The sequence below is a fragment of the Thalassophryne amazonica genome, chromosome 2, assembly GCF_902500255.1.
Source record: "Thalassophryne amazonica chromosome 2, fThaAma1.1, whole genome shotgun sequence".
NCBI classification, from domain to species: Eukaryota; Metazoa; Chordata; class Actinopteri; order Batrachoidiformes; family Batrachoididae; genus Thalassophryne; species Thalassophryne amazonica.
Window position 1 is genome coordinate 8,649,907 of NC_047104.1, and position 20,304 is coordinate 8,670,210.

The following is a 20,304-nucleotide window of genomic DNA, read 5'->3' on the forward strand; positions in this document are numbered from 1 at the left end:
ACGCGCCTTGTTCTTCCATTGGCCGTTCAACAGCCGGTTGACGCCCCTCGGGGTCCATGACGCTGGCCGAGATATCCTGTTGTGAAAGTGTAGGTACACGGACCCACAACAGGGGGCGCAATGAACGGACAATGGAGAAAAGTAAAGAACAAGTTTTACTGTTGTGAAAAGAGCACAACTAATACAACAATCAATAATTTGGAGGTGTAAGCCGAAATCTGCTGGTGTCGTGTGGGCAGGCTCGAAGGTAGGAGACGTCCGTCCTAGTCGAACCGGAACCACCCAGATCTCCTCTGCCACCGAAACCCAGAAGTACTGGAACCGCCAAGTCCCAAATTCCCAGGTGGCCACTGCCTTCGCTCGTCGGATCCGGTACTGCTGGCGGGAAAGAGCACAAACACACAGGTAGGGATGCGACCGCACCCAGTAGATGGAGAGGGGCGAAGCCGCCTCCACCTCTTGTTACACAGAAGCAGGAAAGGTGAGTACTTATCTGAGCAAGTTGCTTTCTGTAATCAGCTGTCCTGAAAAGGTTTAGCAAGGTTTATCTTTAGTATACGTTTGCAGAGAAGGATTACCTTAAACTCAAGGCGATATCTCGGCACTGAGGTGGAGACGCCGTCCTACTGTTATACCTCCGTGCTGAGTGGAACAGCTGTGTCCAGTGATGGGTGACAGCTGTCACCCAGGCTGCTCCCATAAGGTGGCAGCGCCCTCTGGTGCCTGGAGCCCGCACTCCAGGCAGGGCGCCCTCTGGTGGTGGTGGGCCAGCAGTACCTCCTCTTCAGCGGCCCACACAACATGCTTAGCAATTACAATTACTCCCAAACTATAAAATAAAGGTAAAAGTGTTGCATAGTACCTCTTTAATGCACGAGCAAGGACATCTGCAGCAAATTTTGTCATAGTATAAGAAGAAGTTGAACTAAAACTCAAGATTATTTTGTTAAAAAAGAAGAAAAGAAAACTAAAGAAAAGTGTATTGCTTGTGAAGTTGAAATTACATCAACAAATTTAAATACAGCCAAATTGATTATGACACAGTTCAGTATTGTAGCAGCCTGTTTAAGTGAAAAAGATACTAATAAACTTAGCGTGTAGCTCCAACCATCCAGCAATGCAACAGTCACTTTGAATTGAAAAACTTGAAAGCCATTATTTACTAAACCCTTCCACCTCACTCATTCTAGTTCAAAACACCAGTTCAAAGAGACAGCTGGTGCTCTAATTTCTTGAAAATGTTAAAAATAAAGACAAATGTTCCATCCTCACTTCTCAAAAACAATAATCTGTCTCTCCTTGTGGTTGACATCCAGGACACGGAATGGTTCCATGGTGTTGTTGATGCAGCGGTGTGTGGTACCAGACCTGACTTGATGTAACTTTAACTGCATCAAAATGTTAACAGGCTGTAGTACTTTATGTACAATGTGATTAATAACAATGAGAATCAGAAACACTGACCAAGAAAACAGTCAGTTAAAAACTTCACACTGCCATTCTCAGGATTTTCTTTTCTTTTACAAATTTATCAGCAATAATGATGCGTGCATTCAGGTAAATGTTGTATAGTTCCTCTTTAATGTATAAGTGAGAGCATATGCACAAAAGATAATTTGGTGTTTTGCTTAAATTCAGATTTGTTTTTGTAATGCGGAAAACTCACAGCTTTCTTCTTATTTATTTTATGTAGTGATTTTACCAGTGTTACAAGGAAGAACATTGTACTCCTGATTGATGTTATACATCAGCATTTATCGTCATCCACTGTTTTAGTCCTTCAGGTCTTGTAATCACTCATTGACAATCACAGATCAAGTTCAAACAATCATGCAGGACACCTGCTCAGCACATAAAGGTACAACGCCAAAGTAGAGTCATAAGGAGAGGAGAAGGTCAAATATCTGTCAAGTCAGTCATTTTCTTTGACTGTCTGCTGCTCCCATGGGGGGCGGGGGGGGGGGGGGGTGCACAACAGATCATCTTTCTCCGTTTCACCCTGTCCTATGCATCTTCCTCTGACACATCCACAAACCTCTTTTCTGGCCTCCCTCTTATCCTCCAACCTGGTGGCTCCATCCTCAGCATGCTGCTCTCCATATACCTGGGTTGCTCCTGTGCATATGTCCAAACCATCTCAGTCTCGCCTCTCTGACTTTGTTTCCAGTTTGTCCTACAGTCAACAACCTGCCCACATGTACTCCTTCTTACTTTGACTGATTTTCATTCACCTTCTCTCCAGAGCATATCTTCACCTCTCTTGCTTCTGACTGTTACTACAAATCACAATCTCATGTGTAAACATCATAGTCGATGGAGACTCCTGTCTGAGGTTCCTGCTGTCCTTGCACATATCCTGCAACACCCTAACATATTTTTTGCCACTCCAGACTTCCCCAAATAATATCACAACTCTAGTCCTACACCCTGATGCCAAAAATTGCCAAAAAAAATCTTGCAAACATTCAGATTAAGATACAGGTTTCTTTATTGTCTGTTAAATTGCCATGAAAGTGAAAATCATCTTTAGCACCTGCATATTGGATAACGCATGGAATACTCAACAATACAAACAGTACATAATACAGCTTAAAATGTCTTATGTTATAGTGATTGAGTGGCAGTGAATAAAAGTGATCAGTTTGTTCTTTAGCTGACAGATCATTTTCAGGGTCATATGCCAAAGGTCAAAGCCAGGAAAATCTTGGAAAATTGGAAAAATCCCTGTCTTTAACATTAAATGAATTTTCATAAATCCATACCTCTGTCAAAAAATATCACATTTCTTTCATATTTGAGAGTATTATGTAGGAAGGTATCCTTTATCGACTGACATTGTTTGATGGAGATTGCAATTGTATGCCTGTTTGTCTTCCATTTATCAGTCAGAAACCTAGTGCCAAAAAACAACAACAAATTCTACATAGCAGAGAAAACCAATGTTCTGTGAAAATTATCTGAAAAAGAATTCAGAAACCAAAAAATATGAAGAAAAAAAACTGACAACACCACAAAAATACTTGAACTAAATACATACTCCGGACATTTGATCAAATCTAATTTAGCTAATGAAAAGTCACTAACAGGACTTTGACTTTGAATTTTTTTTCCAAGGTCAAAATTTATGGAACTGGAAACTAGCGTTGGTGGAGGTTTGTGCTCTTTAAGTATGGTGGTCTAGTTTTTAATAAATTTGCAAAAATAAAAATAATAAAAACAACTATTTTTCATGTTGTACTTATGGGGTGTTGTCGCATTTCATCCATTTTGGAATAAGACTATAACATAACAAAATGTGGAAAAAGCTCTTTGAAGCTCTTTGAATACTTTCTGGATGCACTGTAAGTCATCACAAAGTGCTGTGCACATGTCAGCTCGAGACCTTACCCATTACCCAAGCACATTGGTGTTAGCATCAGAAGAAACCATAAGCAGACCAAGCTCAGAGGGGTGACCATCTGCTCTGGTCATACTAGCAGAACAAGACCCAACACAAGATTGACAGAACATGCAATGACTGAAATGTTGCAGCCAAACCACCTCCTCAGCGGAAGTCACAAGTGCACATAGTTCCCAACACGGAGTATCTTTTGTATATTTTTGGGTTTAATTTATCACCAACTTGTGTGGTGGTTCACAGATCCTGGAGCTCAGTGCGGAGGACAGAGACACAGGAGAAAATGCCCAGCTGACCTTTAGTGTCGTGGCCGGAGACCAAGAGCAGAAGTTTTACATGGTGAGTCACCGGCAGGAGCAGCACGGCACCCTGAGGCTCAAGAAACGTCTGGACTACGAGCGGCACAGCGAACAGAGGTTCAACCTCACGCTGAAGGTATTCCAGACTTATCAAATGTACAACATTACTGTGATCACAGCTCAGCTGCTCTGCAGAACTCACTTTAATTTCACCTGCGTGGGAAGGAACAGGATGTAGAAGAATAGTCTGACAGAAGCAGAAAATGTGGTCTTCTTGGTAAGCAAAGATGTCAGTTTTACTGATGTTCTTCTGCACTGCTTTCAAATTCAAACATTATCAACCTAAACTGTGAACCTTTCAAAGAAATCCGAAGAAAAAGAGTTTCAAGGTGCAGACGGTTTATATGTCAGTCAACCAGGCAACATTGTGTCTCAGCTCCAAATGCAAATTTGAAATTCTGCTCGGCTCTATTTGCACATTATTGGCAGGCAAGGCAGCAGTTAGAAACAAGAAAACAAAACAGAAACACTCACCAGCAGCACACAGATGACTGGTCGATAATTCACAGCAGGAATATGTAAAAATACCGAGAAGACTCTTACATTTTTGACTGATGATGTATGTATTTACATTTAACTTTAAATGATGCTGACTTCACCTGTTAGTAATGTTGTAACACTCGAGTCTTGTCTTGGTCTGAAGTCTGGCCTTGAGAACGCTTTTTACTTACTCAGTCTTGTCTTGGAATTGAAAGCAATTTTACGCAATCTTGACTCTGTCTCGGGCTAGAATAAGTGTACACATTAATTTAAATAACAAATGAATTAGATTATAATCTTTTGTTTGTGTGTGTATGTCGGGGGCAGTGTTTGCTATAGTTATTACTGCATTAGACTGCATAAGTGTGTACTGTAATTATGATTGTGTTACATGGTGTTCAGTAACTCACTGAGGGGAAAAAACACTGTAATTGTGCTGATGTATGCTGAAAGCTACGTAATGCCATTAAATATATCAACCTGTGAATATGAAATTCTTGTACATTGCAGTTATTAACACACTCTATTCTGAGCTGTAAAAAGAGCTCAATATCTCTCAGAGACTTTTATAACATGTTCAGTTTTTATATACTTTTTTTAACCTTTTGACCTCGTCCAGTGTTCAGGTTGACCCCAGCTAAGCCGATGCTGTGATGTTAAGGCTAATTAAATTAACGGTGTTGAAAACAGAGATGTGTTTTTAGGTCTCGGCTCCTCTTCCAAAGACACGATCTTGACTTGGACTCACTGAGAACCTGACCAACATATCAGTCGGCCGATATGAGCCTTTTGTGAAAATATCAGCATCCGAATTATTGTTACAGATATGAAAACTCTTATTTTGCTGAATAAACAATGCTGAAAAAGACTATGGCTGTTAGAAAATTGTCCAGCAGAGGATGTTTTCAAGCATGGTTAGGACCTCCATCACCCCTTGGTCATATTAGCTACAAGAGACAGTGGCAAAGCAGCCAGCTGCCAGTAATTTTGAGTCTGAGTGGGTGTTTAAAGCAAAAACACACAAGTGTTCGCTGTATCTCCAGCTAGGTGGAGCTCCTGCAACCTGATCCCAGATAAGCTGTTGAAGATGTTTGTGTGTATATATATATATACATATATATATATATATATATATATATATATATATATATATATATATATATATATATATATATATATATATATATATATATATATATATATATATATCAGTACTCCACCCCAAAGCAACCGGTTGGGCTCCAGTATTGCCCACTCCAAAATCTTAAACTTTTGGGGGTTAAGGCCTTGGTCTTGATTCTGAGTTGATATAGGGGTCTTGTCACCATCTCTATCTGTCAGACACCTAACCTGATCTGATTATTTCTTTCAGGTTGAAGACTTAGACTTCTCTAGCCTTCTGCACTGTGTGGTGGAGGTGGAGGACTACAATGACCATGCTCCAGTTTTCATTCCGCATTTCTTGTCTCTGGCACCCCTACCTGAGGATATTTCTGTGGGAACCAGTGTGGCACATTTGGGAGCCAGCGACTCTGATTCAGGCCTGAACCGCGAAATTACCTACAGTCTATCCGAGGACTCTGACCCTGAGGGGCTGTTCACTATTGACCAGTCAGGTGTGCTCAGTGTGGCCCGACCTTTGGATCGAGAAAGGGTGCCTCAGCATCACCTAATTGTTGTTGCAACTGACCACGGGGAGCCACCACTAACAGGCAGTGCAACTGTGCAGTTGCCTCTTTTGGATGTAAATGATAACGGACCAGAGTTTGAGGCAGTTTACTCTCCAGTCATCTTTGAAAATGTGGCTGGACCACAGGTATGCTAGACCATGTGAAGTCTTGAAATTCCTTGAATTTGATGATCTAATTGGTAAAATTGACATTATTGAAAGGATTTAATCAAAATTGGGAAAGCAGTTGACTTGGTGAAATAAATTGAAGATGTATTAAACCAACTGCTCACAGAAATTGATGAATGCAGTCATGGAATAAATCTGAAGTTGATTTGTTTCTGCTTCCCTCCCTGTTTAGATAGTAAGACTGAACCAAACATCCACACTCCTCCGTGCAGTTGACCGAGATTCTGCAGAGAATGGCCCACCTTTCCACTTCACTGTCCCTGCAGAGTATCGACATAGCAATGATTTCTACCTCCAGGACAACTTGAACGGCACAGCTACACTGACAGCACTGAGGACCTTTGATCGTGAGCGCCAAAAGGAGTTTCTCATTCCCATTGTTATGAGTGACAGCGGCCGGCCAGCCAAAACAGTGACCAGCACCCTGACGGTGACCATTGGTGACCAAAACGATCACAGTCATGTGGCAGGCGAGAAGAAAATTTTCATCAACAGTCACAGAGGTGAAAATGTGACCTATGTTTGGATATCCTGTTAAAACACACAGACTGTGTTTTCTGGAGAATGAGTCCCAAGTTTGATTGTTTTTTTAATAGTTTGGGAATCTCTGTGACTTGCGATTCTGGTTTGACTTATAAACAGAAAATCAGGTGTTTGTTAATATTATCTACTGATATAAGCAACAGGTTGGTATGCTGTTAGGACTGTCACACAGACAATACTCAAAGTTCTTGAAATGGAGCAATAGCTCCACTTGCTGGACATTTTCCATTAATGCAGGTACAAGAGAGTTTAGCCAAGTGCTCTAGTTAAAAATAGTAATATTAACTCTTTATAAAGAGCTTCCACAGGAATCAATGCACTAAACAAAATAACTCCAGTAATATAACAATAAACACAATAATAAAAGTACCCTACAACAATGCACAAAAATACCAAATTAAAGACCAGAGTAAAAAAAATATCAAATGGACTCACATTTTTACTGTAGATTTGTCAACATGGTGGGTTAGCAGTCCCTGTTCCTCTGTGTCAAATAACATCCAGCATGTTGTTCAATGGATGTTTATTTGTAGCTCTGATTGTAAGTGTCCTTTAGTCCCCCTAAGTGGGACCAAAAACCTGGTTGGCCCATGAGCTGCTATCACTGATCAATAATTAGGTTAGACACTACACTGTTTCCCAAGACAACCTGCACTGAATCTTTGCTTTCTATATTTTCTTCCACAAGCAGTCAGGTTTTTACGTAATTATTGTATGGCCTTGCCTTACAATATAAAGCACCTTGGGGCAACTGTTTGTTGTGATTTGGCGCTATATAAATAAAATTGATTGATTGATTGAATTCCGACGAGGGGCTGGACGACTCCTCCCACAAGGAGTGCTCACAAGCGAATGATGTCACCGACAGGCGTGGAAAAACTCACGCATGCGCACAAGGGTTCAAGCACGTCTGACGTAAAAACATATGAATGAAATCCATATAGTTTTTGAAAAAAATAAAAAGGACCGTTACTTTATTGACAGACCTCGTATATGAACCAACCTTTCTAAACCAAACTCAGGTGACCCGACTGTTGTAACAACCATTTAGCCGGATGGCACACGGCCCACTGACTCCTCAAGAATAAAAAAAAAGTCCACCCCTCCAAGTATTTACAACCCGTGACATTTGAGTTTTTGTCAGTTGTTGCTTTTGTTGATCAGAAACTGTGGGATATATTAGTATGCAGAGGCCTAAATGAAATTTTGGGGGGGGGAAACTGTCGCACTATCAGTTTTCCCGACAGAAATCCAAATATGCTGCCAAGTTGGTTTGGGAGTATCTGACTTCTTCCTCAGAAACTTTTGGCAGAGACAAACAACAGGCTAAAATTCAACATGTCAAGGTCTGCTTTTATGTTTTCAAGGGTACCTTTAGAATAATTCCCATACGGTTCAGACTGAGAGGAGATTGCGGGAAGCGAGCAGCAAATCATTGTGCATTCAAATACCATTTTCTATTTTACATTTCAGGCTCCTTATGCCGACAACGTGCAGTGTCACTCACAATCGCGTCTCCTTCACCTGAAAAATAAACACACACACACACACACACACACACTAAAAAGGAAACATTGGTTGACCTGAATGTTTCCAGATAACATAATATTCTTATGCATCTCAATTAGAAACATGGGAAAATTGTTGTTTGGACACTTTGTGATTATGTGACATCAATGTACATATATAAGTCGTATATTATATTAAGTACTATAAATCACATTTTTGTTGTTGTTGTTGTTTTTTACTAGTTTGGGAGATCCTGCGACATACTGTATACTCCAGAGCAACTTAGATACTGAAATATCATAGGTTTGTTATTATAAGTAAATCCTTTTGGCTGCTCCCTTGCTTTCACTCGGGGTCACCACACATATTGAATTGGCACAAGTTTTATGCCAGATGCCCTTCCTGACCCAACTCCACATGACATGGAGAAATGGGCAGTGCTGGGGTTTGAACTGGGAACCTTCTGCACTGAAACCAAGTGCACTAACCACTTAATAATAGTAATTATAATCGTTAGTTGTACTGGATTTTCCCAGAAATCAAAACACTAAACAAAATATAGGTGTCTGACAACATTGAATCCTTTTCTTTCCAGGCAACATTTCGAGATGGTCATTCACGCTTTTGTTTCCTCTTGTCTGGATTACTGCAATTCGCTTTATGCGGGAGTAAATCAGACACTTCTCTCCCATCTGCAGTTGGTCCAGAATGCTGCGGCACAGCTTCTGACAGGAGCGCGGAGGAGCGAGCATATGACCCCTGTCCTGGCCACACTTCATTGGTTGCTGGTTCATTTTAGGGTCCATTTTAAAATTCTTATGTTCCTTTTTAAGTCTCTCCACAGTCTAGCTCCATCATACCTCTCTGGGTTTCTTCGGCTTTATGCACCTAGTCTGTCTCTCAGGTTGGCTGACCAGCTGCTTGCCTCTGGGTTTTAGGGAGGCACCGTCATTGACCATTTTTAAAGTTTGTTTAAAAATCTATTTTTATACCTTGGCTTTTGGCACAAACAAGGCTTAGTTTGATCATGTTTTCAAGATTCAAGATTTAAACAACTTTATTGATCCCTAAAGGGGAAATTCATCTTCACACCCAATTACCTAAAAAAAGAAATGCAGCCATTAATCCACAGTTACTACTAGTTGAATGTAATAATGGCACACATCAGAATTTAAACAACCACACATATACATTTGATTTGTTTATGTATGCTAAGCTCTGAAACAGTCCATCATCCGCATTGAGGCAATGAGTGTGTGGGAGCTGCAGCAGCAATTCCGCCACACAGCTGCTCTCGGGGGGAGTGGCAGAGAGGAGGGGGCCACTCCCCCTCCTCTCTGCCCCTGGAGACAGAAACACAAGGGAGGGGGTAGGGGTGGTAAAGCATGCGTCATGTGTGCAGATGAGTTCATATCAGTCTCTGTCCATGTATGCATACAGTCTGCAGTGACCTTGACGACCGCAGACTGTAGGGGAGGGCAAATGAAAAGGAGCCTGATGCTTCACCAAGGCTGTTGAAATCCTTCTGGAGGAAAAAAAAACTGGGCATTTTAACCTTTGGTAGCTGATAAGGCTGCCATGTTTGGGTTAGGCAGAGAGTGTGTGAGGCATCACTGTAAAATGCTTTTTACCATAAAAGGGCCATATAAATACAGTCTATTTGCACCTTCCCACGGTTAATAGAGCCTACAAATAATTGCATAACTAAAGCTAAGGGTTATTTTCTAAATATAAATCAACACTTTTACAGCCACCTTTCTTTAGACAAGTCAGGGGATGAATACATGAACATTTCCAAGTCTCTGAATATGTCTAGGATTTAATTTCCATCAGTCACTAAGAAATAAAGGCAGTATGGTACATCAGTAAGCATTGTCTACTGCTCCAAAGGGTGGTGCAGTTTGGGATGGTCCTACACTGAATCCTACTGCACTGCAAGTTGGATCATTATTATGACTATTCCAGTTGGTGGATTTTTGCATAAGCTTGTGCTTGGACAGAAAAGTTCCAGTGACTGCAAAAAGCTGGGAAAGACTACAAGCTGGGATCTTTAAGGGTATATGAGCCCAAAACACCCATGATCACACATGATCTTGTGCATTGTCATGAAGAGAATTTGCCTAACATGCCTATGTTTGTTTCCCAAACATATTAAAATGTATATCACTTCCACATATGCAAAATGTCATATGCTAGTTGGACTTACATATACCACAGCATGGTTATCATTCAAGAAAAAGATGTCATTGGATATTTTTGAAGAATTATTGTGAATAATCGATAATAACAAAATAATCACGTCTGTCTGTGTAATTTAGAATAACGACTGATGCTTTCTGTTATCAGGCCGCATGCCAACTACAGTGCTTGGGAAGGTCTACGCTCCTGACCCAGATGACTGGGACAATAAGACCTATATCTTTGAAGGACACGTGCCAAGGTAATTACCGCCCATCTTCATGAGCTGTTCGGATGCAGTCGAGGACTGTTAAAAACAACAGTAAAATACTTAAAGAAACACAAATGTTTCATCAGCCAAAAGCAGACTTTAAGAACACAGTGTTTCTCACCTCTGTCGAATCAGTACACTCAGTGGAACTGCTGACATTTTGGAGTGTTTATTTTGGAATCAAACCTCAGATAAAATCCTAAAATTAAAATTAAAATAAGACTGTGAAACATGTTAGGTTCCAGAGAACACTGAGCTGCCTGTAATCACACATTCACATTTAAGAAACAAAGGTGTTGAGGAAAAAGTCATTTCTGTTATTGTGAGGTCAGATTTCACAGGAATGAATAAGGATTTATTTATTTATTTGTTTGTTTGAGGGTTTTTTTGTAGAAAATGTTTTTGATCTTTGTTTTTTCAGAGTGAGCACAGCAGGTGATGGAGGGAGAAAAAAGAGGCACAGAAGGAGAAACTGTTACTTCTGTTCACACTGATTAAAGTTTTGGCGCAAGATAGTGGAAAACTTGGCATAGTTACCAGCCCCCACATCTGCTTATTTTATCTTTGTCTTTATGTCAGACTCGCTGCCGCTGAATGATAAACAGTGCAGCTGACGTGCACGTCCTGTGATTTGGAGTCCTGCGGATCAACTTCGTGTCACAGACAAATGTTATATATGTTTTAATGCTTCTACAATGGAAATTTTCCAACCAATTTAGCAGCAAGCTGCTGCAGCTGCTGATTTGTTGCTGTGATGAATTGAAGCATTTAAATAATGCAAAGCAACAGCAACCCTCCCTGAATGATCTCTCAGGGAGCGTGAAGCCAGATGTTTCCTGCAGTCTGATCGATTTGGCAAACTCATCTGCAGGACTCACGAGTCCCTCAAACTTTATAGATGTTGGCCTGTTTTCTGAGTTTTGTGGCCAGTGTATCGTGTGTTTTTCATTCAGCCATTAATTCAATTCAATTCAGTTCACTTCAATTGATTTCATTTATATAGCACCAAATCACAACAAAGTTGCCTCAAGGGGCTTCACACAAGTAAGGTCTAACCTTACCAACCCCCAGAGCAAGAACACAGGTGGCAGTGGTAACGAAACACTCCCTCTGATGATTTGAGGAAGAAACCTCAATCAGACCAGACTCAAAGGGGCGACCCTCTGCTTGGGCCATGGGACTGACGCAATTGACAATACGACTATACGGGAAATTTTGGGAGTCCATGCTGGTGCACAGGGCGGGAGGCTTGCAGAAGAAAATACCCACTCCCATCTCTGGATGGATCCGCACCTCAAACAGAGAGAAAAAACAGAATCAGGCATCAGAAAGACAACAAATACACTATAATTTGTCAGCATTAAGCAACAAGAAAAACAGAAGAAATACTAAGGTGATCGCTGGCCACTAGCCCTAAACTACACTAAGTCAGTATGTTAGCCATACGAAAGGGAAAATAAGTCTGAACTTGAAAGTCTCTACAGAATCTGACTGTTTGAATGATGCAGAGAGATCATTCCACAGAACAGGGACACGATAAGAGAAAGCTCTGTGACCCACAGACTTTTTATTCACTCCCGGGACACAAAGTAGTCCTGCACACTGAGAACGCAGAGCCCGGGCCGGTACGTAGGGTTTAAGTAGGTCATCTAAGTAGGGAGTTGCTAGTCTGTGAACAATTTTATAGGTTAGTAACAGAACCTTAAATCTGATCTTACAGGGACAAGAAGAGATGCCAAAATGGGTGTAATGTGGTCAAACTTTCTGCTTCGTGTCAAAAGCCTGGCAGCAACATTTTGAACCAAGTGGAGACTCCTAACGTTGGACTGTGGTAAACCAGAAAAAATAGAACACTGCAGTAATCCAATCTAGAAGAAACAAATGCATGAATCAGGGTCTCAGCATCAGCCATAGACAGGATGGGACGAATCTTTGGTATATTTCACAATCTGGGCAATGACTGAAAGTGTGGATAAAAGCTGGCAAACATTTTTCTTTTGAATCAGAATTTTTCCACTGCTTCTTCATATTACAAACATGTCATGTTTCTCTGGATGTGGTCAGCAGCCAGGTGCCTCAGTGTTGACGACCTCATTTGCTGGAGAAGGACTCGTCATGCACACATTTGGGGTGGCTGCTGCAGGTATGTGATTACTTTTGAGAGGTGGGGATGGATTGGTTACCTGACTGGGTGGTTGCCATCCAGGACCCGGGGAGTTTCCATAGTATAGATGTTGCAGCGGCACAAGACACCGGCGTATGCTCCCAGATTTGAGTGTTTGAGGTGGTTCTGATGATGAAGCCACTTGGACACTTCCTTTTGGAGGTTCAGGGGTAGACCCACACCACTCTTGAGGGATCATAGTCCACATCCTTCCTGGGAAACCTTGAAATCTCTCACAGGCAGCCGGAGGATGTGGATAAAAGGAGGGGGATGTGAGCAGCCTTATTAGCTTGTTGCCACAGCAACCCAGATAAGTGGAGAAAAGTAGCTAAATGGATGTCTGGGAGAGCTTTTGAAACAGAAGACCTGTGTTGGTGTTGTTGTTTGGATCGTGGGTGAATCAGTCTGGTACTGATGGGGTTGTTCCGTACATGTTTACCCATCACGTCTCCTGTACAACACACTGAAATTTATGCGCTTCTCTGCTTTCACTTTCTTTGTGCAAACCTCCAATCAACATGACCGAGTCCTCTGGCGCAACATTTTACCTTTCTTAAGTTCTCCATCTTTGCTTGTTTTTTGTTGTTGTTGTTGTTGTTCTTCCTCAATCTTTTTAAACCATGAAACAGGTCTCAGGGAGACTGGCAGCACCAGCTTGAAAAAAGGGGAAAATATTCTTTTTTCCTCTCTTGCAGATAACAAAAAAAGAGTCTGGATTAAAGGGCAAAATTAACCCTCAGACCAAATCCAGCAAAAACAGCATGTTGCTGTAAAACAGCTTAATGGGCACTTGTCTCCACAAGTGTTTTGTTATTTGATTAGTCAAAGTTCTACCAAGGATTTCCTCTTTCATTAAACTTGAATGTGGTCATTTCCTGTAAGAAGGGAGCACGGGACCAAAACCAACTAAGATTGTGTCCTCACGTGTGTGTGTGTGTGTGTGTGTGTGTGTGTGTGTGTGTGTGTGTGTGTGTGTGTGTGTGTGTGTGTGTGTGTGTGTGTGTGTGTGTGTGTGTGTGTGTGTGTGTGTGTGTGTGTCAACAATAGTTCAAAGGGTTTCCTTTTCATTCAAAATACATCGTCTGTGTCGAGTTGACTCTCCGTTACTGTCCCAGAGCGTGGCTAGTTTATAGCAGAACATAAAGTCTGGTGTGTAAAACACACGGCTGAATGGGAGTGTGTGTCTGTTTGTTTAAAGCAGGAAACTGTGCAGTACCAGAGGAGAGGGTTAGTCTGTCCAAAAGAGCCTTACTTTGTGTGCACCGCTCAGATCAACACATGCGGGCACCCCAAACATCAAAGTAGACCTGTGCTCTGCCTAGTGTGTGTGTGTGTGTGTGTGTGTGTGTGTGTGTGTGTGTGTGTGTGTGTGTGTGTGTGTGTGTGTGTGTGTGTGTGTGTGTGTGTGTGTGTGTGTGTGTGTGTGTGCATGCAAATGGAGGTGTTTGTCATGTCTCAGATGTTCCTGGTGAATGGTGAACAACTCAACCCATTAAGGAAAAAACAACCAAGCAACTCCACCCACCAAGCAAAGCAGGCCAGAACGTCCACCCCAATGCCAATTCAGCTCTCTGCCAGTCTGCTTGGCACCCATGGGTCCTACCCACTTTATGGACAGCCCACTCTTTCTTTTTGTAGTCTTCTTTTTGTCACCTGTGTGCTGGAATATCCAGAAAAATACACCAAATGGGTCAAATGCTGCAGCTGATGAAAGAGGCATGCCTAATGTGCCGCAGACGCCTGCGAACAGGAACAAGTGTTATTGTCCAGACATGTTGAAAGAAAATGAAACACAGCCTCCATCATATGGTAAAAGCAATGGGCCACAGATAAAGATGGTTTTGTAAAGTTTCAAAGTAAGTTTACTTATATTGTTTTGTGCCTGCAGATAGATTTTTTTGCACAGTTAACTGTTCTATTTTTCAGTACTTTTTTTAGTCTGCTGCTTGGTGACTGTCAGTAATAATAAAATCAAGAATGTATGAAGTTTCAGATACCTCGAACAGATCACTGCAAATGACGACGTGAACGCCTCTCGTTTTCTATATGCCAGGATTGAAGCCGCTTTCCCAAAATGGAATCAGCTAAAGCTTGTGTTCAGAATCAGAATCAGAATCAGAATCAGAAGAAGTTTATTGCCATTTCCAGTGAACAGGATTCACAGACTAGGAATTTGCTTCAGTACAATGGTGCAACATTAAGAAGAGATAAAATGCTAGGATAAAATATAACATATGTGTCAAAATAAGATAAAATCTAACGTAAAAAAAAAGAAATATGAAATATGAAAGGCTGTGTGCAATAGAAAAACAGAGAAACAGAAAAAAACAGTGCAGTGGGAGGAGTGCAATTTAAAACCAAAGTACACTGTCTAAAGAGACCCGTGATAAGATGATAAAGTGATAGAGTTAAACTTAAGGTGACTGAGTTATGAGGAGTTCATGAGTCTAACGGCAGAGGGGAAGAAACTGTTCTTATGGTGGGAAGTTCTGGTCCGGATGGACCGTAGCCTCCTGACCGAGGGGAGTGGTTTGAACAGACCGTGTGCAGGGTGAGAAGGGTCAGCTGTGATCTGACCTGCTCGGCCCAGAGTCCTGGAGATGTGTAGGTCGTGGAGAGATGGAAGGCTACAGCCGATCACCTTCTCACCAGAGGACACAATGCGCTGCAGTCTGTGTCTGTCCCTGGCTGTGGCCCCGGCGTACCACACCGTGATAACAGATAAATTAACATAGTTATCAACAAGAGGGACTTTTCTAATGACGTGCGCACTCACCTCCTCTATTGTATTCAAGTATAGTCCTTAACACAAGGGCAACTGGATCAAATTCAATGTTTATTTATTTGAGACATGTACATGTAAAAACACCAACAGTCCATATATATATATATATATATATATATATATATATATATATATATATATATATATATATATATATATATATATATATATATAATACAAAAACAATATAAAAGAAAGTGCATCTACAGAATAATTCATTCATAATAAGTATATACATGACTTTTCCAGAATACCAGCCATGAGGAAGATAAGTAAAAATTAGATCTAACCAGCAAAACGACAAAACCATTTATTGACAAACAAAGATGATTGATTAATTTCAGAACAGTTCTACTGTACATTTTGGGATATGACCGAACATTGTTCAAGCATTATATCAATGCTTGTCTTAGATCAGGGTCTGTTCCAGCTGCTTTTAAACATGCTGTGGTTCGACCTCTTCTTTAAACTTTGGACTCGTCAGTTTTATCCAATTTTAGACCTGTGTCTCATCTGCCATTTCTGTCTAAGGTTTTAGAAAAGGTTATCTTTTTACAGTTACAAACATTTTTAAAAGACAATGAAAAATTCCAATCTGGGTTTAGATCGCGACACAGCACTGAGTCAGCACTTTTAAAAGTTCATAATGATATTACTCTGTCGGTGGATGCAGGGAATCCTGCTGTGCTGGTTCTGTTGGACCTCACAGAAGCCTTTGATGCTGTGGATCACACAGTACTTGTTTCCCGGTTAGAACATTTTATTGGCATTCATGGTACTGCACTTAAATGGTTTAGATCATATTTGGCTGAAAGGAGCTTTTCTGTCATGATTGGGGACCTCTCCTCATCAACTGCTCATCTGCCTTATGGTGTGCAGCAGGGTTCTGTCCTTGGGCCGATTTTATTTTCTTTGTACATTCTGCCATTGGGGTCAATTATAACCAAGCACAACCTGTCCTTTCATTGTTATGCAGATGATCTGCAAATCTATCTGCCTGTGAGGACTAATGGGAGTGATGCTTTGTCATCATTATTTAATTGTATTTGCGATGTAAAGCAGTGGCTGTCCCAAAACTTCCTTTACCTGAATAATGGTAAAATGGAGATCATGGTGTTTGAGCGCTCTGGCATACCAAATGTAACACCAAATTTTGGTGCTTTGGCTAACTATGTAAAACCACCTGTCAAGAATTTGGGAGTGATATTTGACAGCTGCTTGAGGTTTGATGAAAAGATAAACACTGTTGTCAAAGCTAGTTTTTTCCAACTTCGACTTTTGGCTAAAATAAAGCACTTTCTCAGTAGATGTGCTCCAGACTTGATTATTGTAATGCACTTTATTTGGGCATTAATCAGTCGTCTCTTGCACGTCTACAATTGGTGGAGAATGCTGCTTCTCGTCTTTTAACAAACACTTTTAGACAGGAGCATATTACATCCGTCCTATACTCACTCCAATGGCTTCCAGTTCGTTTTAGGATTGATTTTAAGATTTTAAGATTTGTTTTTAAAGTTATTTATGGCCTTGCACCTCCCTACTTGTCTGAAATTTTAACTTTGCACACCTACAGTAGGACATTAAGGGTGTCTGGCCAGCTTTACTTAGATGTTCCAAAGTGAAGATATAAACGCTGGGGTGATCATGCTTTCGCGTTAGCTGGCCCCAGACTGTGGAACGAGCTACCTCTTGACTTACGTACTGTTCCTGTCCTAGAACGTTTTAAATCTAAGTTAAAGACTTATTTATTTAAAATGGCTTTTAACACAGTGGGGAGGTGACATGTTCTGTTTTTTATGTGCTGTTTTAAAATTTTATTCTATATGTGTTTTATTTTTGTGAATTTGTGTTTTTAATGTTAAGCACTTTGGACACCAGTCGGTGCTGTAAAGCGCTTTATAAATAAATGTTGATTGATTGACTGATTGTTGGATACAAACATAGAAGTAGTACCACATCTATGGCTCAGGTTATTAAGGATTCTAAAAGCATAATTATAAGCAACTTTAATTGACATTCTGCTACAGACTTTAAAATTTATCCACAATACACATAAGTAAATATTTCTACAAAAAGAGCTGAAAAGTCTATTCTTGACAAAAGTTGAACAAAAATAAAATTTTCTCACTAGCATATTATTTTAAGCGTACAACAGACCAACTTTACTTTTCATGTCTAAGTCATCACACAATTTGTTGTCAATGATATGACCGAGGTACTAATCAACAAACTTCAACAAAACTCCAGTCAAAACAACATCGTCACAACTGCCGTATTTGCAGGGGTCAGATGCTGTACTGAGGCCGTATTCCATGGGTTTTTGAGGAAAATGGTAAAAGGTAGATATCAGCATAAAATCACCTAGCAGGGAAGAACAGTTTGCATTTCAAATGGATAGTTATACTAGAGCTTCAAAAGCTCAAATGAACATCTGCGTCAGTTTACCAACACGCCTCCCCTCTATGATTTCTGCTACCGCCAACATCTCAAGTATATTAGACACATCTGTTGACTGGATAAAGATGCACTCTAAAAACAGCCGCTTTTCAATGATAAAATACCACAGAATTCTGAAGTAAGGTTGAGAGCCTGCTGGATGTTGATACTCTTCAGGCAACAAAAGCTGTGATCCACAAAACAGACGATGTGCGACGGGTGGATGCCTGGTTTCCCCTCCCATCCAATCAATAGCACCCCAAGTCCAGCAATGCGCCAAGAGGGGAATGATGGTGATGATGATGATTAGTAAAGTATTCTAAAGTTCAGCTAATGAACCCTCTGGCTTCTTTGGGCTTCAGTCATTATAATCTTCAAGGCGGCAGGATTAAGGCCCAATCACACGGCACGAACAAAGGACAATGAAGCCCAAATGAAACAAGAAATCTGGACTTTCATTGACTTTTGTTGTCATTTTTTTAACCATTGCGCAGCTTCGTTCCTGCACCTGGCACCTTGTCAGGATTTTTTTCTTCGTCAATTGAAAAATTTGAAAGAATGCTGCCGAAAACCTCAATTCATCCATATTTTGTTTTGCTGTCGTTCTTGACGGTTTCTTATTGTTTGCTTAGTTTTTGTAACATTAGCATTTAGTTTAACTTCATTCGACCAGCTGAATGTTTCATACAGTGCAGAAGCCGGTTTGTGATCACTGCGTGTGATGGGGCGAGTGCAGCTGCTGTCATGCCATGGTGCTGCAAGGCCAGGAAGAATTTGTTGGCCTTCTCTGCCAGTGCACGGCACGGTGATCATGGTGTTGTTCCAGCACTGCTCATACGTGAGGAGGGAGTTGCTGCATAAAAAGTCCGGCTGGTGTCCTCTCAGGAGCTGCAGCATTCTGTCCATGAACTCTGAAGAGCTTGCTGTCCTCCAGCCCGTGCAGAGAGAAGAGCCTGCTGGTCCTTTCACCATCTGACAGTTCAAAGGTTTTGAGGAGGTGATCCTTGATGGCTGCGTATTTGTTCGCAGCGGAGGGGACTTTGCAGGAGCTCAATCAGCATCGTTGCCATGGAGCTGCTGAGGGCCGTCATGACATAATAATATTTTGTGACATCGCTATCTCTTTCTCTCTCTCTCTCTCTCTCTCTCTCTCTCTCCCCCCTCTCTACCTATCTCTCTTTCTCTCCCTCTGTCTCGCTCTCAATGCTGAAACAAGAAACAGGAATTTTTAAGTTTGCTTGTGACCTTAAACGCCAATATTTTCTACTTTTTTTGGGACATAGAAGGACTCTGAACTTTGTGATCTGATGTTCCCAGCCCTGACAACGAAGCAGTGGGTCCCACTGTACCTCTGGAAACCTGAGTGCCATTTGCTTTACTGTTTTGAGAATGGAGAGTATTTCTGCAATGCAAAAAAAAAAAAAAAACATAGGCAGGAGTGCGGCAAGGACGACACACAAGAGAACACATGCATTAAAAGCAAACATACGCAGCTGCAAGCAAATCTACAAACGCAACGACACGCGAAAACGTTGGGTATGCATGCATTTCGGGATCTCTACTGGTGGTTGGGGACCTCTACTGGTGGTTGGCTCTCACTGCGGTATTGTATCACTTCCTGTTCCGGAGCACAGCGGTGTTTTGCTGTATCTGTTTGCTATTTAATCTGTGTAGTTAGATTGATCTAGATCACGATTTATTTCACAGTGTAATCTTCACGTGCCTTAACTAAAGCACTCTCTCTGCTGAATCACCTCTAAATTATTCACACATTATTCACTTTGTGTGTTTTTAGGAATCCACTAGCTTAGCGCAGCTATTAGCTCTTAGCTGGTTTAGCATGGCAGCTTCTGCTGTCTCTCCCTCACTTTTCTGCGCTGGGTGTGAAATGTTTAGTTATTCCTCGGCCTCCTTTAGCAGTAACGGTACTTGCAATAAGTGTAGCTTGTTCGTAGCTTTGGAGGCCAGGCTGGGCGAATTGGAGACTCGGCTCCGCACCTTGGAAAATCCTACAGCTAGCCAGGCCCCTGTAGTTGGTGCGGACCAAGGTAGCTTAGCCACCGTTAGCTGTCCCCCAGCAGATCCCAAGCAGCCGGGAAAGCAGGCCGGCTGGGTGACTGTGAGGAAGAAGCGTAGTTCTAAACAGAAGCCCCCTGTACACCACCAACCCGTGGGCTTCATAGATAATTGGCAGAGTTTCTGGGAAAACCTGGTCTTGTTAGGAGAGACGGCATCCATCCCACTTTGGATGCAGCAGCTCTCATCTCTAGAAATCTGGCCAATTTTATTAAACTCTCCAAATCGTGACTATCCAGGGTTAGGAC

The 20,304-nt window shown here is 41.4% G+C and overlaps 1 protein-coding gene across 1 annotated transcript in view; it reads left to right on the forward strand.

Moving 5' to 3' along the window:
* si:ch211-186j3.6 (neural-cadherin) overlaps positions 1–20,304 on the forward strand; it is a 1,133,875-nt gene that overhangs the window by 716,383 nt on the left and 397,188 nt on the right. Inside the window, 4 exon segments of the mRNA XM_034183518.1 lie at positions 3,641–3,832; positions 5,609–6,052; positions 6,267–6,597; positions 10,493–10,586. Coding sequence (XP_034039409.1) covers positions 3,641–3,832; positions 5,609–6,052; positions 6,267–6,597; positions 10,493–10,586 — 1,061 coding nt within the window.